Here is a 24,435-nt window from a genome sequence, read left to right on the forward strand (position 1 = left end):
TTTTCAATATTGAAAAAATATTTAGAACTTTTGGCAATGAGGGTAAACAAGTACAATTATAAACAAGTACAATTAGACAACTTTTAAAGCATTATTTTAGTTTCTATCAATTTTTCACTTTAATCCTTAAATTTTTTTTACCCCAATCAGTATAATAAAAAATGATAATTTTTGGGTAACCAAAATGAAAGTAACCTAGAAGTTGGGTGACCAAAATGAAGGTGTAAACATGATGTGGCATATACAAGTTACTTGCTGTTAGAGATTTAACGGTTGGGTGACTAAAATGAAAGTGCCCTAAAAGTTGAGTGACGAAATTGCAAGGGTTTAATTTTGAATGACCCAAATGAAAATACTCTAAAAATTATGTGAATAACTAGATAATTTACTCAAAAATTAAAGAGAGGTAAGCTGGTAAAGTGGTTTTGAATTATATTGGGAGATAAAAAGGGGAAACATTTTGCGAGAAACTCGCAATTTGAAATCCCACAAAGTATATGCCTTCATCACATGTTTTCAAAGCTTTTCTTTCTTTCCAACATGTATTGTGCTTGAGATGGTGAAATTAAAAGTGCTCAACTTGGTGGCTGGTGCTGCTTGATTTGATTTATAAGTGAAAATAAAATTACAATAGGCATAATAAAATTATCTCATCAATTAAAATAATACAATTTCACTTTATTTCTTTAAATTTAAATATTTTTTAGTAAAGGAAGAAGAAACGTGTTTTCTAAATTCGAACTCAAGACCTTACATTGATAATGTAAATTATTTTTAATGTAGTTGTTTTTGTACAGAGTTTAGAGAGTGCACTAGCTAAGGAAGGTATTGATAGATCCTTGATGTTTCGTGTTTATTTGTAAAACTTGGTTCACTATATTGGTCCGTGTGTTTACGTTGATTAGCGGTAATAAAATTGATTCTTGAGTAAAAAAAAATAAAATTTATCACTACATTAATAGTTAGTTAATAAATTTTTGATATGATGTTTCGAACTACTTATAGGTCATAATACTTTACCAATTCTTAAAAGGTAGATCAACATAATTCGGCGTGCTCAAACTTACGTCCTCTTATATTGATAACATTGTTGATACCATCTAAATTAAAACGCATTTGATAAGTAATTAACAAATTAAACATTATTCAAAGTGAATTAATTTTTTTTAACATTAAGATTATTTAAATAATCTCCGTTCCTTAAATCTAATAAAATTTTATCCCACTATAGTACAAATTCTAAAAAGAAACAATCATAGAAAAGTTCTGAAAATTAATGCAGTTGTCAAACAATAATAACGAAAAACATTTTTCCCCCTTTGCTCAGCCCTTAAAATCTGGCTGTTGGCTGAATGAGAAATGGGAGAAAATAATGAAAATTTTTCTTTAACCATAAACACGACCAGTTAATTTTTGGTTTGATCACCAAGGCGAATCTTTTTATTTTCTTATAAGTAGATATCCCCATATACATACATACATAAATGTATATATAGATGTTTCTCTTGTCCGAGCAACACAGGTTTGTCCAAGACTACGATCATATAACAAAACTCCATTAATTTAGGTAAGCTTGGTATCTTTATTTCATGCAAACTGTATTACACTAATTACACATGTTAATTAGGCAGTTGCAGACCCAGATTTTCATACAGATATTGTTTATATAACTGAACTGAGCACACTGATTTTGTTATGGAGATGGAAACTTGACATGTTCATAACTTCATATGCATATATGTGTGTATATATATGCTTAGGGTTTTTCGAACATGTTAATTTCCAGTTTTATTCTTAGGCACACCATATTCCGTAAAGCTCAAACCAAGCTGTAGACAACTAGCAAGCTTATCAGTGTCACGGATGCTTGCGGGGGATAGGGCTGGTATCGTTCATGTAGATATGGTGACGTGAATCGATAAGTCTATTCTTGGAAGCGATCAGTTCTATATCAGAACCATCTTCTCCCGTTAGATCCATATCGTCTTTAGCTCCGATGCCGGCCTTTCGACCCAGCTGATGATTACTTGGCTCACGCTCCTTCTCCAGGGTCATTCGTTTTCCATCAGCTTCCATGGTTGCCAAAAACAGCAGGATGGCGAAAAAGATTGCTACAAAGCTCTTCATCATCCACAAAAACTTTAACACCTGAAATGACAAAAATAAGTTACAGTTGTAGTATATATATTTACTGATAAAGGGAAAGTAAAACTAGGGTTAAGTAGTATCACATTCAAACTTAGAAGGAGTATTGTGTGATGAAGCCAGAGAGGAGGGGCTAGGGTTTTTATAGCCCTATCAGGCTTACTATTTAGGGCTAGATTTTTTAGCATCAACAAGGTGAGGTGGGCTAATCATCACATTGCTGCAAAGCCATTGGCTTTGGGTTGGCCACAAACCAAGAAATTTGTATTTGAATGACGGATTCTGTTTATAGATACTGATTTAAACTAAGATTTTAAAATTAAAATTAAAATTATTTATTTATTTATCATTTATAAAAACAAAAAAAAACAAAAACAAAAACCGAAGAGGGAATTATATATAGCTGGTTCATTACCACTGGTTAACATTTCTCTTAAATCACAAGCATGATTAGATATAGTTGGTAACATTTAAGTACAAAGTTTTACAAAGAATTTTACGTATTTTTGTATTCGTATCTTGTTCTCTTTTCTTTTCTTTTCTTTTTTTTTGTGTACCTAACGAGGAATTTGGAAAAAAAATTAGCAGGGTCTAATTTTCAAGACATCAAAATATATATTTAAATGTTGAAAAATAAATATTAAAAATTTAAGTTATGTTTGGCACATTACTTCAAATTAAATATGGATTATAATTAAATTAAAATTATTTGATAAAAGATAATATAATCTTAAATGAAACTGAATAAAATAATAACAATTGAATATGATTCTCTATTAAGTGATAAGTAGGTCCCTATTTACTTATAATTTTTCATATTTTTTTTTGTGGAAAGAATTTCATATAGTAAATTTCATTATGGATTATCAAACAAGCTCTAAATTTATCATGTATTAATTTTTATTACAAATATCATGTATTAATTTATAATTTCATTTTTAAGGGATTAACAATTTTTTTTGTATTTTTTAGGGGGCAAAGCGCAATTTTACTATATGTTAATTTATAACTTTGTTGAGGGGGGATCTGCTCTTCCGGGAGAAGTCTTCCAAAGTGTCGTCCTTGGGGACTCCAATGTGGTCCCTCAACAATGGAAGGTATTGTTCATCGGGGGAGAGTTTTGCCCCCTTCATGGAGAGTTGTGTACGGTTTACGAAGTGGGGCACCTTAACCTCACGTGGACGTACAACCATCCACCAAGAGTTGACATGAGGTTCTTGCCCTTGGTGGGATTTGAAACCCCTGACTTATGGAATGTAGGTTAGCTATTGAGGAGCTAGCTAGCTCAAGGGGCACCATATATCCCAATAGGTGGCCTATATTCCATAGGTTAGGGGTTTCAATCCCACCAAGGATGAGATACTCACGTCACCTCTTGGTAGGTAGTCGTACGTCCACATACGGTCGAAACGTCCCTCTATGAACCATACACGGCTCATCGTGGAGGGGGGGGGGGAATACCCTCCCTAAGGGATAATAGTTTCCATGGTTGAGGGACCGAGTCGACATCTCCGAGGATGACACTTTAAAGATTTCTCTTGAGGAGTCGACCTTCTCAACAAATTTCTTTATTTATAAGAGGATTGAATTAAAAAAAAAAAAGTCATTTTGGGGCAAACGGTTGCCTGCCCCTTCGTATTTTCCTCTATTATGTCGTTTTGTTTTTTTATATTACTATTCTTGTAACTATACCATCCCTATAATGTCAAAGTCGATTTTCTAAAGGTAATAATATAATATAATTCAAAGTATTACAACAAGCAACATAAACAGAAATGCTGCAAACAATTGCCAGCAAAGAAGAAAAGCCCCATGCAAGCGACCAAGCTGGAACAAAAAGTGAGAGCAAAAAAAGGAAAGAACTGGAAAAACACAGGGCCAACAGTGGTCAACCGATCAGCATGCACAAGAGCACAAATAAAGCAGCTAGAATTGACAGCCACATCTCGGAACCCATCTCAAAGAGCAGTCACCACAAGCAGATCCTCAACTTGAGCAATGCCGTATTTGGCCAACTGATCGGCGACCGAATTGGCTTCTCTAGGAATAAGTTTGAAGTCAAAGTTAATACCAGAACATTGTCTTAGGCAGGCTAGAATAATGCTCTGGATAAAAGATGGAGCACTCTGCGGTTGTTTGAACCAGCGAATAGCATTGCTGCAATCAGATTCAATGTGTAACGCCCCGAAAATTTTGGTATTGGATTTCGCGTCGGATCGAGATAAGTTGGGTGAAAATATTCGGATAAGCCTCCATCAGATTGGTTGCCGATTGCTCCTCTAATTTAGATGTTGTCAAATGCTTCAAGTTTACCTTTAATTTCTTGCTGCCAGTTGCCTCTAAATTTCACTGCTCCCTTGCGTCCAAAATTTTTGTTGTGTTTGCGGATCAGCCCTCCATCTTCAATGTTCAATTGTTGTCGGAAACCGCTGTTGCTATCTTGCTAAATTGTTACTCAATTGCTTTGATTTGCTGCACCAATTAATTAGCTCTTGGCTACAAAAAAACGGTTGTTGTGTGTTGCTTTGCCGACCAACAGCTACCTTGTTCGAATATCTGCTGATCACTCGCCTGAATCGCCGCGTTTTGCACCAAAATTTGCTGCTCCATCGACTTTTTTCATATCGTCGCTTCTTGCTATATATACTTAAGCTTCAATTCTCACTATATTTACTTCTCTTAACCGTCCAAACTGCTGTCAACTTGCTCCTTCCATTGTTCCATAATCTTGCTTCCAAGGCAACCGCTTGTTCTCATCTCCAACGGGGCTGCTGCTTGCTTGCCGCACGCTTTATTGCAACGTTTGCTGCCCTTGTTGCTAAAAGAATTTCCCCCATTAAGCTGCTGCCAGGTGCTCAAGTTTTGTCTTGGATTTTAGCAATTTCTTTGCTTCAAATAATTGTTGTGGTTTATAGTCATCGATTGATGCATTCAGAATTTTATTTAGAATTAATTTAGTTTTAGCTTAAAAGAATAATTTTATTCAAAAGGTTAATTGTGTTATTGAATGGTCATGTCCTATACTGGAATCTTGTTCAAGTTGAATCGATAACTTAAATTGACATTAGTTTAGTTTAATTATGGGCTCGAGTTTTAATTTTGATTAGAGTTAGATTAATTTTAATTAGTTAGGTTAATAAAGAATGATAAAACTTCGTTTATTGAGTCTCAGCTCAGTTAGCATCGGCATTGTTTTCAATACAAAAGGGTTTAGGTTTGAGTATGCTGAAGCATTTATCTTTTTATTTAAGGTGAGTTTAGACATTACATAAAAATATAAAGACTTAAAATCGTGATGATACGTTCAAAGTGTAAAAATAATAAGTAGATAAGAGTTACTTATCATTTAATAGGAAAATTTTAATTAATTCAATTTTATTTTATTTATTTTAATATTATATTATCCTATTAAAAATTTTACTTTTAAAATTTATTTTATTTAAAAATAAGGTGAAATCTTTTAAAATTAAGGATAAATTGTAGAATATATATATTTTTATATAATTTAAAATCTATATTTATCAAACAATCTAATTATATTTCACAATTAATTTTAAGTAATATATCAAACATATTTTATAACTTCAATCCAGTACTTAAATTTTAATACTTCATTTTTAACACTTATTTTTCAATTTATCAAACAACACTTAAATCAATTTGTTTTTATTAAAGTTGATTTAATTCACCTCACTACAAAATTGATGCGATGGATTAATTCATTACATGAGACTATTAGATTGATAATTACATGTATTTGATGTAATTGCTTAAATGCTTTAATTTATGAAGATTAAGTTTAGGTTATTTTAATTTAAGTTATGTTTAGATTGATGTGTACATATTAAAGTTAATTTATTTGAGATGATATATGTTGGTATTACATCGTGTAGGATAATTAGTGTTCAAGTAATGATTAAATTGAAATTATGTTTAAATTAGATTAAATTAACTTAAATTAATTAAAATTTGTTTAAGATTAAAATTAGATTTATTACCTTAGAATTGATAATTTAGATTTAATTTTAATAAATTCATATGTTTTACCATATTGAAGAAAAGAGGAAGGCAAATTGTCGAAAGCGATGGTTAAATTTATAAATGGTTAAATTACGTTTTATTTAAATTGCTATTTTTATTAAACAATAAAAATGCTCGATAAAATTAGTGGGAAATTCTTTAGATATAATCAACGTACGGTAAAGTATAAGATTCCCTATAATTGATTATTGTTTATTGTGCAAGCTAACTTGAGTGTCCGAAAATATTATAGTTATTGTGCTTTGCGCATTTGGTGTTTATTTGATCATTGATTAAATTGTATTTGAATGTACAAACCAAATAATTTTTTAATTAATAAATTTTAAACCCATAATTATGCTAAAGTCCAATAAATTAAATACTCAATACGCTACTCGATATCCATATAAAATCCAATCCAACTTAAAATAGAAATAACTAAATACCTAATTAACTCGACCCAAAAATTAAAATAAGTCTTAAAATTAAAGGTAAACTATAACAATAGTCATTTTTGTTTGCTTTAGATTATATTTTAGTCACTTATGTTTAAAATGTTACGTTTTAGTCACTTATGTTGTCGTTTTGTTACGAAGTGATTACTCTACCGTTAAGGTCTGTAACAAAACGATAATGTAAGTGACTAAAACGTAACATTTCAAACATAAGTGACTAAAATATAATATGAGGCAAACAAAAGTGACTATTTTTATAGTTTACCTTAAAATTAATTTAAAAGGCTAACTAAAAAAAAGGAATAAAGCCTAACTTCAAAAATTAGCATCCAATTCGCAACTGGTTGATCCCATGTAGCTACTGTTTAGATGGTTGAAAATCGTTTTCATTATTTTATTTTATTTTTATTTTTATTTTTGGTCTCAAACATATGCCTTTATTTAAATTCTAATTATTCTCTTTTTTTAATATTTATAAATTTTAAATATTTTTGTAAAAGGAAGTAAAAATTGAAAATCTAATCAAACCGAATCAAAAAATTCGGTTCCAATTATTCCATTTTAATAATAAAACCGGTCGCAATGACATGCATTTCATTTGTCCTTAATTGATTATACGATGACTCACTTCATTTGTCCTTAGTTGATGGTCTCTTCTGGTAATGCTAGAATTACTCGGAGCTTGGGTTAGGTTGAATTTAGGTCGAGTTTAAATATGTTATTAATATATTTTATATCTTTTCAAATTCGATCTGATTTAAAATTTGGGCTTAAAATTTTGTCTAAATCTACTCATATTTGTAAAAAAACTAACTCAAACCCATTTAAGTCCGTTCATATTATTTTTTAAAAAATTTTAAAAAAATTATATTAATTATTTTAATATTTAATAATTTTATTTTTATTGAAACTTTTTATATAGTCATCTTAACTAGGGGTGAGCGTTTGATCGAATCGAACCGAATTGAATGAAAAAATTTCGAGTTAATCGAGTTGACGATCATATTTTATCATCCTAATTTAATTTGAAATTTTCTTGAATCGAGTCGAGTGAGATGGAATTCAAATCGAATATATTTGTTCGAGTTAAATTTTAAAAAATAATTTTGGGTCATTGTAACTACTGTCACCCATCGTAATAAAAATTGTTCACTTTAACCAAAATTTTTATTAACTTTCATCACATCATAATTTATTTATTAATTTTTATATACGGGTTAGCTTCTTTGCTTGCTTAGTTATTTCAATTATCTTGATTCTTGTCACTATGTATTTTGTAATTAAAAATATATTAAATGTAAAAATATGATTTTTAATAAAAGTTATTTTAAAGATAAAATGTGAAATTGATACCAATATAAAATTTTAACATGAATATTTAATGACATATAATAATTCAATTTTAATATAAATATTCAATATGACTAAAAATTCAATAATATAAATAATATAAAATGTGAAATTTAATGTAATAATATAAATAGTAGATCTAAATAAATTTATTACTATTTATGTATAGTGTTTTTTTGGATAATTTTGATTTTTATTTGAGAGCAAATGGTGAGAAGTAAAAGTTTAGGAAAAAAATAAAAGGTTTGGGAATAAAAGTTTGAGGAAAGTAAATAGGGGGAGTAAAATTTTAGAGGGAAAATATTAAAAAAAAAATGGTGGTGGGGGGGATGAGTTTGGGGTAGATGGGAGGTGGGATGGGAAGGAAGTAAAAATTTTAGCGGGAAAGTGGGAGGGAGTAAAAATTTTGAGGAAAAATAAAAAGTTTTGAGGGTTTTGGGGATTAAAATTTTGAGAAAAAGTAAATGGGAGAGTAAAATTTTAGTGGGAAATAGATTTTGGGTAAATTGGGGGGTTGGGATGGAAGGGAAGTAAAAGTTTTGGGGGGAAAGTGAGAAGGAGTAAAAGTTTTGAGGGAAAAGTAAAAAGGTTTGGGAGTTTAGAGTAAAAATGTAAAATATTATAGTTTGATATTCGAATTATTCGAGTTATTTGAATTCGAAAACTCAACTCGATTCGAACTCGAAATTCGAAAAAAATTCGGGTTGACTCGAATAACTTGATTAACTCAAATAACTCGATTCGTTTAACTCGAAATTTGAATTTTTTTATTTTTTCGAGTCGAATCGAGTTTTGCTCACCCCTAATCTTAATATTATTTTAGTGCTTACATTAGAATAGTATTATATATTTAGTATAGGTTTATTTTTTTAATGTGTCCTAAATTACATAATATATAAAAATAATATAATATAAAATATTATGCTTTTATGATCAGCTATGCATGCAAAGTTTTTGTGGAATTATCTTTAATCTATTTTCCCGTTTCTTTTTTGGTCTTATTCAACATTTTATGATGCTTGCAAAGAGATTAATGCTGATTGAGCTCAAGTTTTACTAAAGAGAGGGGACGGTCGGTTCATTGCTCTACAATTTTTTTATTTTTTTGTTCTTAAATGCTATTTTACTTTTCGGTCTTTCAAGGTTTTGTTTCTAAGGTCTTTAAATTTGTTTGTATCCCTCTCTTTTCCTTAATGAATTCAATCGGCTATTATTATATAAAAAAAATTAAAAATAGGTGAAGTTGGACTTAAACCTTAAATGTTCAAACCCGAGTTTAGTCTATATTTTAAATGAGTCTAATTCTTTTGTTCAAATCCAAGCTTGGTCTATATTTTGAATGAGTCTATTTTTTTTTATTCAAACCCATTTTAAGACAAAATATTTTGCCAAAACTGTCCTAAAATTTAAACAAGCTTTTGAACATAAACAAATTACCCGGACCATTAACAGCTTTATTCCCTCAACTAAAGGATGAAAAGTGTGTTATAAATAAATTATCTACGCATAAAATACCAAATGCAAATTAATGGCATACAGTGGTGGTTTAGATCCTGAAAAATACCTTATTTTACTTGCATTTATTTTTCCTAGAATTTGACCTCTTGATGTAACTTGTGCATTTGATTATCAAGTAATGTAATGGGTCAAATGTTGATATCTTTGTTGGTTTGACATGGGTGAAATAAGTCAATTAAGCAGATTTAAGATTGTCGTCTCCGCTTACCCTTACCCCACCCAAGCGATGGCAATACAACTGAGTTGTGGATGTTACCAAATCACACTTCCTTTTTCTTTTTTCCTTTTTATTTTTCTAATCTTAAAACAGATACATTCATTTTTGTCTAGCTCCAATTAAGCTTTGGAGTAAATTATATTATTAGTTATTAAATTATAAATAAATTTTCGATTAGTTAATTAAAAAAATTTATAATTTAGTTATTGAACTATTAAAATCAATATAATATGGTTTTCTCTATTTATACTGTCAGCACCAATCAAAAGTTCTCTTTCTTTTTCTTTTCTATGATTTTTTTCATGAAACAACTTTGGATCTCCGACACTGGCCGTCAAATCAACTTGGATCTAAGATATATTCTTCTATTTGTTGATAGGTACTAATCCATTATACTAATCATCGAATAGTTATTGAGAACTCGTTAGTAGATTTAAAAAAAAAATCATAATAGCCCAGTGACTTAAATGAAAACTTTTAAATAGTTTAGTGACCAAATTATAACTTTTTAATTAAGTGGTTAAAATGAAAACTTACCCATAATTTAATGACTAATGGTGTAGTTTATCTTTAATTTTTCTTTTATATAAAATATTTTACTGTGCAACAAATACATTACATATGTAAGGGTAAAATTATAATTTTACTCTTATAATAGTTATATATAAATAAAAAGAATTTAAGGTTTATTCCATAATTTTACAATTTTACACTTTTAATAATTATATTTAATAACTTTATATATCAGAATGGGCCGTGGGTGGCAACATTAGACTTCAATGACTCTTAGAAAGCACACAAACAACTATTTTTATCCTTGAAGCAAATAAATAGTTGTATATTTGGATAAAAGGACAGAATGATAGGAAGATTTTAAGATGGTGACACCAAATGCAATTTTATAGGCTCTTTCTTTGAAAATGTTTCACGAGCCGACAAGCAAAGGGGTTGATTTATCAATTGGTCAATGAAAAGAAGCCTCATATTCACTAGTAAGCAGTTTGGAGTTATACAACTGATATGGACTTCACTTGAGCATGCCAGTTAGGATGTTTTCCTTCCCTAGTGATTTGTGGCAAAGGAGGCAGGGTTAGCTGGATTAAAGCTAATGATTTGGTGTAATCCATTACACTTTTGTTTGTTTATGAATAAGACCTTCACTAATAAAATATGAATCACAACATTTTAAACTTTGTATGGTTGTACATAAAGCTCAGATTCATCCAATTTTAATCTAATCTACAAACATCTCTTACTTCTTAATTAGTTAACACTTTCTTCTATTTTTGAAGAGAGAACGTTTGGTATAATAAAAAAGATAACTTGAGTTATGAAGGAGAGATTATTTTGACATTATCATTGGATGTTTGCTTTCTATTTTTCACTCTTTTTTGTTTTACTTATTGTTGTACTTTTTAAAGATTTGGACGTGTTAACACAATAGTATATTTGAAAAACGTTTGTGAACTGTCTAGTAGTCTTGGTGATTCGTCTTCTCGAATTTATATATATCCACAGCCTCAATAAGGATTTAGACCACTTGTCCCTCTAAGAGGACCTAGACCATCTCTACTTCTAGAAATAGACCACCCGCTCAGCAGGCATCCTCATCAAACACTCGGTTTTTAAGTGTGAACAAGCTTCTGAAGACTATTGGGCTCCACCTGAGCATAACAACCCCGTATTCTCATAATAGAATGGGTCTCATAGTGCACATCCTGCACATACCCTCTGATGGCAACTCCTTTATAACAACCCACCATGTCACACTAGTAGATAAGGGGATCTTGGGCCTCTTCAGCAACCTTAACATACTTTCTCTTTGTAGCTCACTCCTCAATTCTCAGCCTATCCTCTTGTCCCTTATCAACTCTTCCTCTTGTTAAGTGAATTGATCTTTTTAGCACTACCACATCATCTTTCTTATTCCCCTCTTTGTTTAACACTTTATCAACATTTATAAATACTTCATTAGATGCTTAGATGGTGACCTGGTTAACAAATCCCACTAGTAGTATTATAATTTTTTTTAACATATCTATAACTGTCCCACATAAGCTGATAATTTGGCCCGACTCGAAGGCCCGCCCGAAATGTGGGAGGGTTTGGGCAAAAATATAGGTCCGAAAAATAGGATTGGGCAAAAAAATAAGGTTCATTTAAAAAATGGGCCAGGACTCAGGTAAGGCATTTTGGGCTTGGGTCGGCCCAAATTCACTACATGACAAAAAAATCTTTTTTTTTAAATATTATTTTCTTATTGTTTTCTCCCTATTTTGCTACTATTTTACTATTATGTTGCTACTATTTTGTTGTTATTGTTTGTATATTGTATAAAACTTATTTTATTGTTAATTTTTTATTATTTTAAAGAAATTTGTTAATTTTGTTATTATTTTAGAAACATTTACTTGTTAAGTTGCATCTATTTTAGTGTTATTTAAGTAAACATATTTTTTAAAATTTATTTTCAATTTGTTGAGAAATATTTATTTGATGTTTTTAATATTTTTGATTGTTTATATATATTTTAAAATTATATAAAAACAATATAAAAATTAATGTGGATGAGCCAATTCGACCGAGTTTTAACATTTTTATTCAGGTCGGACTTGGACAAAATTTTAAGCCCACAGGCCTAAATTTATAGTTAGATTCGGCCCGGCCATGCACACCTCTACTCTAGATGTTAACTTAAATCCTATGTATGGATTTACATATTTAGATTTTAAGGTTGTGCTCAATGTTTAGACAAAGTCAATATCCTTGATGTTGTTGATGCGACATCGTTGTGTTGACCTTCTGCATAACACCAAATGAATATGGATTAAGATAATTATAGATAATTTACATAATTTCATGATGGATGGATAAATGGACTATGTCATCTTGCCAGCAAGTTTATATCTGTAAAGCACATTATATATAGTAGCTGCCAATTTCAGTCCATATTTTTTGTAGTTATACAATTGGGGGGCAAAATTTCAAACGAGGTCTTATCCTCCATAAGGATGAATGTGAAAATTCATTTCAGATTGGGTTGGTAATTTTTCTTATATTGATTCTTAAAATTTTTTGGATCAAATTGGAATGGCATTTGAATTTTAAACTAGCTAATAAAATTGATAAATAACATCGTAACATGTGTAATTTTTCTTTTTACTTTTTAATAGAATTTATTATTTAGATACAAATATATTTTAATCTATAAAATCATCTAATATTTTAAATATTTTTTTATTAAAATAATTAGAAAGGAGGTTTTAAAATTATTAAACTCACTCGACTGATTTTAGAGAGCAAAGCTCTATATTCTTGAAGCAAAATTTCTCAACCTCTCCTGTGTCATTTTTAATGTAGAATCTCATCCATATTGTGAAATCCATAAATTTATTTGTCAAAATCCATAGTTGGACACAGTCGAAAACCCAAGAAGTATATTGTTTGAAACTCATGTCTTCCTTAAGTTTAAAATCTACTAATCAACGAAGGGCAATTTGCTATCATTGTGGTTGAGGGCTCCAATACGTAGCTCAAATATGCCTTGGAGCAAAGGGAGAAAGTTTTTCGGATGTTCCAAATTCAAAGAGGTAGTGTTTATTTTGGAGTGAAGAGATAGATTTAAGTAAGAGTAACCTAGTATATTGTAGATATACATTTTGGAATTTATGTTATAATAAAAAAATATGTAAGATGCTGGTTTGTCACAATTTTAGCCTACAGGTAAATATTTTAATTGAGTTTGATAGTTTTTGTAACCATGTATCTAATATGTTGTTCTTTATTATCCGTAATAAAATATTGTTCTTACATTAATTTTCTCACCCTCATTGTTTTAATGTGATTTATTCTAAACTTTATTAATTATATATTTTTTGTTTAGCATCCCATTTCACAAAATTTATAGTACACTAATCATTTTATTGATTTAAAGTTAGGGAAAATGCAATATGCTCGATGCATATTCTTGTACCAAAATTTGTTAGTTCATACTTTGTAATACCTATTACGATTTCAAATTCGTATTAATTGGTTTGTTATAATTTTTGTATCTAAATTGATTTTTTGTATTATAGTTTAATAGATGTAATTTTTTTCTTTGGGTTGATGCAAGTGGCGATGGATAAACAATTGTGAAAGATAATAACTATATAGTGGAAGATTTAGTAGTGCAAAACAACATACTATTCAGTAGAAACAAGAAGTTGAGGATTAAGAATGTTGAGCTTAAATATTTGGTGGATATGGATGAGTTGCAAATATTGTGGAAGAATGTGACATATCAGAAAGAAAAGATGAAAGCATACAGAGAAAGTATCTCAAAAAATAATAAAGTTGTTGTTATGTGTAAAATTGGTTTAATGTTTTCTTGGGTTGTTTTCCTGGTTCATTTTTTATGCTAGTGAATTGATGCAATCAAAATGTTTTTGTAACACCCCATATTTGATTCAATTGTCGGGTTTGAGTTACGGAATATCACATTCGTTACTGAAGTAACTATGATCAATTATATACAAATTTCAGCATCAATCATTAAATTGCATGGATTACACAATAACCTCAATTTGTTTTCATCAACATCAAGCCTAACCTTAAGAAGAAAAACCCTAACGAAATCTACAATATCATCAACAAGAACAAAAATGAAGCCCATAGGATATCTATTTCTAGAAACATTTCAAATTATTAACCAAAAACTCAATCATTTATAACAACTTCAAACAAAGTTGAATAATATTTCAAACAAATAAAAAAATTTCATTGAAAAGAAATTCCAAACTTTTGTCATAGAGACTCATTTGTGTAACGCCAATAACTTTAAGTGTCAATCTGATCAAAAAGAAAATTTAAAAATTAATATGAGAAAATTTGTCAAATTCAAAAGTCAATCAGTATATTTAAACCTAAATTTAATGAAATACTAATACATTTTGTTATAAGTTTTGAAATTTCATCACCAGTAATTAGGGTTGATTCCCACATTCCATGGTTTAACCCAAAGGTAGATTTAAAAAAGATTGAATCACTCTTCACAGTTGCATCAATAATTGGGTTCATGCTCTCTTTATATGGTTGAATCCAAAGCTAGGTTAAATAATGTGGATAACTCTTCATTCCATTTGCATTTATACAGCAAGCACCTTAGTGCTACTTTTTTTAATGCTTTTCCCCCGTTTTGGTGGTCATTGCTTTATTATGCCTCACATAAGGGAGGCAGTCTTTAGGGGACGCACATCATAATGTCAACTGTTGATTTAAAATTTGCTCCATACAAATGTGTGTCCCTAGCTTACTTTGGCAATTACCATGCACATGGTACAATGATTTTTTTGGTCACAATTAGGATTACCTTCTTTTTTTTTTCCCAAGGTCTCCCAAAAGACCTACCTTGTTTTCATCATTCCCTTTTTCATTTTTCATTTTCACCAAACCATTTCTAGCATTTATTCAAATCCTCACTTAAATGCTTTAAAATCTACATACTGATTAAATTAAAATTCGTTTGGCAAAATAATGATATCAATAAAATTATTTACCTTAGTTATAATTATATATAATATGAATATTTCAATTAAACTTTAATTCATTGGTACTATTATTACATAATTTTTGAATGTATATAGGTGTGTTTAATATAAATAGGGTGGGCCATATTCTCGAAACCATCACATATAGCTTTGACATCTTTACATGACAATAATTGTAGTTGAACTTTTGTGATAGGGACTAGCTTTGTAATTTTCCCAGCTGGAATTTTATGCAATGGAGTGAGATTAAGGTGGTAAAGGAGAAGAGTGTGACAAAACGCGAAAGCATCCCCCTTTATTATTGTTGAGAAAAACCATAGTGTTTAGTGGAAACTTGGTTGTTAAGAATGGGATTAGGCAGTGAATAAAAATAAAAGATGTTTGGCATTAGAGAAAATGGGACCCCCCCCCCCCCCCCAAATGGCAGGAAATGTGGAGAGCATAACTGTCCACACCTCAGAAAGGAGGAGGAAAATTCCAAACCTCCTCTCCCCCCATAAAATTATAAAAACAAAGCCCAAGATGGAAAAAGTGCCAGTGAAACAACCCACAATTGCACATGCATTTTCCCTTTCTTTATTTTTATTTTGCGGACCATCACTTCCATATAATCATTGCATAAGCAAACAAAATTTTTTATGTGGGACCTGATTTCCCAGTCTTTTAGTGGAAGCCCACACCCCCAACTCCGTCCAATTCTACCCCAACATATCATCATCTCTCTTCCCTTCTCTTTTTCATTTAATTTAAAAAAAAAAAATTTATTGATTATGAAATTTGTTTTATTTTGATGAGCCATGTTGAATTGGAGAAACTAATTAACTAAGATTGATGGAGCAAGCTTGTATACATGTTGTTGGTGTTGTTATTGGGTAAATTTATGGGTTTTAATATATTCATATTTCAGCTCCAACTAACTTTTACCTGCAAATGGAAGGACTGAGTCAAGTTTTAAAGTAACTTCACATTTTAAGCAAATTGCACATTTTGTGTCATTTGTTTTAAATATTCGAAATGATGTCTGGCATTTTGTTTATTGCTTTGTGCAGTGTGCACTGCATTTGCTTGGCGTTAGGACAACACAATTTGGTTGGATAACTTAAAAAGATGGTAGTAAAGAATGGTTTAAAACATGCTAGATTCTATTGTAGCTCACATGCTCTTCCTCCTCCTACATCACTTGATTTCCATTTTATATTTAGGATAGTATCAACATCACACATATATATATATATATATATAAAATAAAAAGTTATATGTTTTATTTATTATTATAAATAAATTAAAAGTGATCTAATTAAAGTTTATTAAACTTTGATTATTTATGTTTAAATATCTTGTAACTGAAAATGGACGGGTTAAAATTAAAGTTAATGTGCAAAAGTTATATAATAAAGTTATAGTTCTCAAATTATATAGACGGAACTTTTTGACATTCTATCTTCAAAAAGAGAGTCACTATTCTCTAAAATATTTGTGTATAGGTATACTTTCGCATTTAATTTTGTTCTTAATTATCTTACATGACATATTCGGTTTACAACTTTTAAATTTTATATAAGATTTTTATGATTCTAAATTTTATATATAATTATTAGTAATGTTAAGATTTGATAATATAAAGGTAATCCTATTACCATTTGCTTTGTAGATAATCTTATATTATCTCCATAATGTGTAATTTGTGACAATTTTATCCTATTTTTCATCATTTTAATCCTTATTAAATTAAAAGTTTAAAAATAATGATAAGGTTGTTTAGAGTAACATATCAACTATATTTATTTGTAAATGAATTTTATCTACAATTATTAGTTTATTGAATTTAATATTTATTTATTATATTACATTTTTGGATTACATTATTTTAATTTTAATTAATTATTATAAGTGAATTTTATTATTACTCATTTATTAATTGATAAATTTTAACATTTTGTATATTGTTAGTCTTATTTGTTTTTATATTTTTTCATAGTTAACTTTTACTTGAACTATAATTTAATAATTTTTATTTATAATTAAAGATAATTTAGTAAAAAGTTTTTTAAAATAATTTTTATATTCTATCGGTCAAATAAGAACATTTTACATTTTAATCAAATAAACAAATAAAAATTAATTTAATATATTCAACAATATGTTAAAGAATCTTTTGTTTTGATAATTTTGGATACAAACGAGATTATATTTTAATGATATTTAAGTTATTTTATTATAATTATTATATTTTAATGATATTTAAGTTATTTTATTATAATTATTATAGTTAAATAAAAAACAATTAGATACGTTTTATTATTATTTATATATATTTTATGATTTATGTTCATAATTTTTATTGTCTCTTTTAATAATATCGTTTTTAAAGTTTGAATTTGTATTTTGTGGTTGAGGGTGTGTTTGGAAGAAAAAGGCTTTCAAAATTTTAAGAGGGATTTGGGTAAAAAAAAATTGAAAATACTGGGTTGAAAAATACAAAATAGTTGATGATAATGCAAGGTGTGTGGTGAGTAAGAAAGGTTGATGGGATGGTGCAATTTGATTGGAGTAGCCTTTTCATTCCACTAAGTGGGTGAGGGTAGAAGAATAAATCCCCTCCCTTCACTCTTTATTTATTTATTATCAAAGGAGAGCTTTAGATAATAGTAATAAATCAAGTTGTGAAAATGGGGTGTATCAAGAAACAAACAAAGGTGGTTTCGACCTACAAAATGCACCTCTCCACCCTTCTATTTATTCACTTCACCTGATTCAAAATCCCATCCTTTTATTTTTATTTTTTATTTTTTCGTCTTAAAATCCACTTTATTATCCTTGTTTTTTTATCTAAAAATTTCTTACAATTTAAATTAAATCTGAATATTTATATCTCAAATTTAAGGTGAAGAGATAGAGGAATATTTAGGGATGGAATTCACTACCTCAAATCTATCAATATTCCATTTCAATATATATATATATATATATATATATTAACTTTGATGATATTTTAGTTCAATTTTCATGCTAATTTAAGTTTTAAAATTTTGGATTTATTATGATAAAATTAGCTTTCTTTTGTTTTAATTTTAAATTTTTATTATAAATATTTCTAGTAAAAAAGCTATTTTTAAGTAAATAAAAGTATTTAATAACTCTTATTTAAAAGTGTTTTGAATATAAAATATCATAAAATGAAAATAATTATAAATTAATTGAGTATCTCAAAAATCAAATTCAATAATAATAATAATAATAATAAGACAACTTCTAACATGATGACACAGTGACTGAATCGGAGGGAGGGACCGTCGCCAAAGGTCGCACCCACTCCATCCATCCTCTATAGCAAAAATCCAAAAAAGAAGAAGAAGAAGAAAATAAAAAAAATAAAGGCAATAAATAAGAGTAGAGAATATAAAATGTAAAATGACGCCTGCTCTCTTTTCATTCCCATTCCTTTATTATATTTTAACTTTCTCCCTCTCCTCTCTCCATCTCTTCCTCAATCCAACACACCTCCTCAACTCCGTTCCGTTCATTTACCCTTTCTCCGTTTTCTTCCTTTTTTTTTTCTTTTCTCTCGATTCCACCCTCTGAGTTCATCAAATCGGTAATAATTTTTGTTCCTTTTTATGGAATTGTAATTTGAATCTCTGTTTTGTCTCAAAATCTGAATCTAGATTCCTTTCTTCTTTTGTTGCAGACGCTTCTGTTAACATTCACCGAATCGTACGGTGTAGAGAGGGAGAGAGAGAGAGAGAGAATATTAGAGGATTTTGATCCGGTGAGATGGCGTCCATGGTAACGAATCCTGTGACGAACGCAAATTCTGATCGCAGCAAAAGGAAAAAGAAGAAATCAATGATCATGGAAGACAATCACCAGAGTCACGCCAGATGGAAATCGGAGGCGCAGCAGCAAATCTATTCCTCCAAGCTTCTTCAGGCTTTGAGCCAGGTCAGCCTCAACACTTCTTCCTCTTCGGCTCCGCGCGGTGGCCGAGCCGTCCGTGAAGCCGCTGATAGAGCTTTGGCCGTTGCTGCTAAAGGGAGGACTAGGTGGAGCCGGGCCATTTTGACAAGCCGGCTTAAACTGAAATTCAGAAAGCAGAAGAGGCAGAGGGGAGCCGCCGTGGCTGCCGTCACCGGGAGTAGCCGCTCGAAGAAACCGAGATTTAGCGTTTCCAAACTGAAATCGAAAAGCTTACCGGCTGTTCAAAGAAAAGTCAAGGTTCTTGGACGGTTGGTTCCTGGTTGCAGGAAGCAACCGTTGCCTATTATTCTTGAAGAAGCGACTGATTACATAGCTGCGCTTGAAATGCAGGTTCGAGCCATGACCACTCTCGCCGAGCTGCTATCTGGCTCCGGTGCCGCCAGCTCTGGCTCAGCTCTTCCGCCCCAGTCGCCGCCGCCTAGTCAGTAACACCTTTAATTTGCTTAGTTGCCAAGTCATCCTCATCTTCCTTTTTTTATTTTTTATTTTCTTGCCTCCTCACTCTCTAAGTAATGTTAAATACATGTTTTCTTTGTTTTTCGTTTTCCTTCTCAAGCAAGTTTATCTTATATTTTCATTTTATTCAAAAAAAATATGAAGAAAGGTTGGGATTTAAGATTTTCCTTCATTATTAGGCCATTGTTCCTCTGAAATATACTGCAATAAAAAAAATTGTAAATGCTTGACTTTTGTAGAGTTGTTACTCAATGATTTCAGGCTTGAAATCAAGAAATTCAAGGTTTATTTGTTTATTTATTATGATGGGGTTGATTTTGACAAAATGCACTTTGATCTTGATGGCCACCTCCTGCTGCCTTCCTAATGGGGCTAAACTAAAGCTATTATCTAAATGGCTACTAGTACTACTTTACTGCCTGAGTTTGGTGGTTTTACTTTTATCTTTAAAGTTCATATGATGTCCTTTTTAGTTGCTAGATTTCAATGACATTTGAATGAGAAATATATATATATATATATATATAAAATCCTAGATCAATTAAAGACCTTTTTCTGGGAGGTTTAGGAAACAGGAACAGAAAGGGGGAAAGGGAGTATAACATAAGTTGGTAGGAAATGGGGTTAGTGAAATGCATGTGCGTAAGTCCAAAAGGTGGCGATAGGATAGCGCCAAACGAATAGTAGTGAGAAGTGTGTCTGGCATGGCAGGTATCATGTGGGTATATGTCCCCACATTTTGTATTCAAAGGTAGTGCCCTAAAATTGGGTACCATTGACTTGAGAGAGAAAGCTTAGACTGTACTAAGGACCGGCGTATTTCTATTATCTTCACATATTTTTTTTTAGAACTTGATTTTTCTACATTCAATTCTATCTTGATTAAATTCCAGTTAACTTGGTTTGAACTCTTAAATAGGTACAAAACTTCTTTTGTCTTGATTCACAATAACTCGAGAGTTTATGTGAAAGGAACATTATAACTCCTTGCAACTTTATCCAATTCTTAAAACAGGTGAAGCAAGATAGATGTGGTCAATACTTCTGTTTCTTTTTCCTTTTAACATATAAAATTATTGTTTGCATTTTATATCATTCATATATACATGAATAAATTATATATATAATGTGGTAATATTAAATTAAAATTCTTTAGTAAAAGAAAAAGGTAGAAGTAATTATGAATATAATCCATATTTATGAACATGAATATTTTCAACATTTATGACTTGTTTTTGGTGGAGGTGAATGTTTTCTATGAGTTAGAATATTTAATGCATTAATAATAGGAATGATTGGGTTCAATTCATCATTGAATCAATATATATAATTTGTGTTTTAATATAATATTAGGGGTGAAGATGGGTAACAATCGAAATTAAAAAGTATTTAATAAAAATTTTAACCATTATCAAATGACAAGTCAAAAATGAGTAATTTATATATATAGGTAATGAGAGGGGAGGGGTGACTAGTTGGCCTTGAACCTGAAGGGGAATGCGCAGAGACAGGTCCCTGAGGCTGAGAGTGGTGGGATAGGGAGGGTCACACTCAGAGAGGCAGTGGGATTAATTGGCTGTCACCTTTTGCCTAATTGTATGAATGGAAAATCCAACAAGGCACGCACACGAGTGCCCTGGCTGGCCTGCCTTCCATTCATCACTATCAATAGGGATGGGGGGTTTTGGAGTTTCTTTGGCAGAGAGAGATGGTAGATTTGCAGATGCAACTGAAGAGTAGCAACACTATGATGATTGGAATGGTCGAATGAATCCAATGGACCACTCTCTTTTTATTCTTAATCTTATTTGCATATATATATTTTTGTTAAATCCTGTAAGTTGTGAATTTTATTTTCATATATTAATTTACTCGTTAAATATATTAATTAACTTAATATAATAAATTGATATATATATATGATAATATATTTATCATATAAAATAGTAGAATTTTACTCGTGAAATAAAAATTAAAGAAAAAAATGGATAAAATTTCAAATTGTGAGAGAAAAAGAGAGCTCCGGGAACCTACGCCAAGCATTTATTAGGGTGAGGGCATAGCATATATTAACACGCCACACCACACATGCACCCATGTGCTTTATTTAATCCTCTTCCTCTTTTTCCCACCTTCCACGCTTTCAATTCCTTTTCCCTTCCCCCTTTTCATGAAAAAAAATGTCACCTTCTTTAAAACACAATTATTTCATGTATATATCATTAATGTTGCGTTTGGTTGATCAATGCAATGCAAAATTAATTAAAATTTTATCTTTACAGTGAATAAAATGTCTTTTATTGTTTTTTATTATTTTATTAAATAATTCAAGTGATTGATTAACTAAAATTAATTAAGAACATGAAAAAACCAAATCACATAAATAATCAAGTAACAACTAAAAACAAAATAATACTTAGGAAATATTTCATTTGTCACAATCAATCTAAATTAACCAATTTCTTTACTTAGTATCTTGATCCGTAAAACTCTCTAAATTATGCAAATATCTCTTTCGAGCATAAAAGCAGGTATTTTAGGTTGATTAATTAAAATTTCTTTCTAATTAAAATCCCTATTATTGCATTAAATCATGTTATGGATTCCCCTATTAGATTTGACTCTAATCCGGTAGATTTATGTTATCATATTTTTAGAATTGCATGCAACTTTACTCAACTATGCAAGATCTACTCAAAAACAGAGTCTATTCAACCACCGATTTAAACACATCAAATATGGATTAATAATCTAGAAATATCAAACTAAGAATTAAGCATGCATAATTGAGAATAAATAAAAATCAAACGACAAAATCCATCGTAGGGTCATCTCCCCTAAGTATTTATAAAATTAGTTCATACTTGAAAATAAAAACATCTAAAATACAATATAACCGAAAGAATTAAAGAAACTCATGATGATCTCCTAAGAAATCAAGCGGGAATCTTCAACTTTGACGGAAATCTACTTCAGAATCGACTTCAATGGTGTTTTTCGAGTTATTTTCTTGAATATTCTATGACGGCCCACTCCTATATTCTTATTTTTATCATATATATACCTTAGAATGCTCGAAAAACTAGAAAATCGTGATTTTTTAAAGTTCGGTGTGAAATCTTGTGAAACTGACACGGCCTACATCGTGTGGAATGGTTTAGCCTGTGTAGGTCTTACAACTTAATCCAGCGCTCCGATTTTCACTCGTTTTTTGCTCCTTTTGCTCCCAAGTACTCTATTAAATATTAAAACATGAATTTAAAGAATTTAAGAGCATAAAATTCACAATTAACATTGAATGATCACCCAACGCATTAAGAATGAAGTTAAAATATGTTAATTTTAGCATTTATCATTGGTTAAATCTTAGATTATTATTCATAATATTATATTTTAAAATAATTTTATGAAAATTGAGACTAAAAGATGTTAAAAGTAACTAAACTTGTCAAAATAATAAATAAATTATATACCAATTATAAATTAGTAAAATATGCTTTTAAGTAATCGACATTTCATTAGTCAAATAAATGAATCTTATATTCTAGCCAAATGAATCGAACAAAATAATGTAAAATACCCATAATCTTACATTCTCATAATCCTATTATAAATTTTAATATTGCATTCCCATAATAAACTTTTTGTCTTAAACAATTAGATTTAGTTCAAATTCAAGTCATCACTATAAGAAAGAGTTTATATGAATATCAACCCGACTCGAATAAAATTATTTTCAAAACGTAAAATGAATTAGAACACTCTTGATTATGAAAAACATTATTGCATATATATGTAAGGTTAATTGCACCAAATACTTTAAAATTATCGTTAAAATTTTAAATTTGTTTAAATTAAAATTTTAAAGTATTAATATTGTATAAATTAATTATTTTCATTAGTCTACCATAGAATTAAGCATTAAATATTAGTTTGAATTTGACGTGAAATGTATTTTTAAAACATGTGAATCAAATAGTAAATATTTTTACACTTAAATATTCCTCATGCCGTATTTATGTGGCACTTAATGCCCAAGCTAATGGCTTGGCTGATGAAAAAAAATTGATTAATATCACATTAATATTTTGAAGACCCAATTAAAATATTTTATATTTTGACATCAATTTACATTTTGGTATAGTAATAAGGTTCATAGCATGAATTCCATCCAACTTGGATGAATCCAGTATTACATAATAAAAGCCTAATATGCTCTAATTGTGTAAGTTTGTTGATTAATTCATGTTAGATATTAGTTCAACTTAAGTACAACTGGACTAAGTGATAATTAGTAGGAAATATATATATGGATACTAAAAATTTGTTCACATAGTTTGAAAATTTCCTATGTTTGTTGGATCTTTCTCATAAAGTTAACTAACTCACTATGCTCAATAAGATCAAGCTCTGGTATAAGTCCCATTCATCTACAAAACAGTAACATCACTCCTACACTCACTTTAAATAACTCTCCCTCTAAGATTTTCTCCCTAAAAGTTTATTATAAACTGATTGATTCACTCAGATTTACTTACAATGTGCAATTAATAAAATAGATAATATATGAATAAGTATAATGCCCTCTAATTCATACCTTTAATCTAAATAAGTCATGCATATATAAGAGTTAATATACCCTATCAAATTTCAATCAATTAGAATCACTTAATTTTGTTTAAGTAGCTACAAAAAAATGTATTCAATAATCCACATAGCGACAAAGATCTTCTTTGTATCAAGTTTCTTAAAGATCAAATCTTTTATT

The 24,435-nt window shown here is 29.7% G+C and overlaps 1 protein-coding gene and 1 long non-coding RNA gene across 2 annotated transcripts; one reads left to right on the forward strand and one right to left on the reverse strand.

Moving 5' to 3' along the window:
* Window positions 1-1,562: 1,562 nt before the first annotated feature.
* On the reverse strand, window positions 1,563-2,280 carry LOC128282459 (uncharacterized). The gene is made up of 2 exons (XR_008272733.1): window positions 2,232-2,280; window positions 1,563-2,148 (listed from the first exon to the last, which is right to left on the reverse strand). It is a non-coding gene; the product is annotated as an uncharacterized LOC128282459 (long non-coding RNA).
* Window positions 2,281-18,471: 16,191 nt separating this feature from the next.
* Window positions 18,472-19,944, forward strand: LOC108487387 (transcription factor bHLH148). The gene is made up of 2 exons (XM_017791719.2): window positions 18,472-18,828; window positions 18,922-19,944. The coding sequence occupies exon 2, from the start codon at window positions 19,008-19,010 to the stop codon at window positions 19,638-19,640; it is 633 nt and encodes a 210-aa protein (XP_017647208.1). The 5' UTR covers window positions 18,472-18,828; window positions 18,922-19,007; the 3' UTR covers window positions 19,641-19,944.
* The last annotated feature ends 4,491 nt before the right edge of the window (window positions 19,945-24,435 follow it).

The sequence above is a fragment of the Gossypium arboreum genome, chromosome 10 (genome assembly GCF_025698485.1).
Source record: "Gossypium arboreum isolate Shixiya-1 chromosome 10, ASM2569848v2, whole genome shotgun sequence".
Lineage (NCBI taxonomy): Eukaryota > Viridiplantae > Streptophyta > Magnoliopsida > Malvales > Malvaceae > Gossypium > Gossypium arboreum.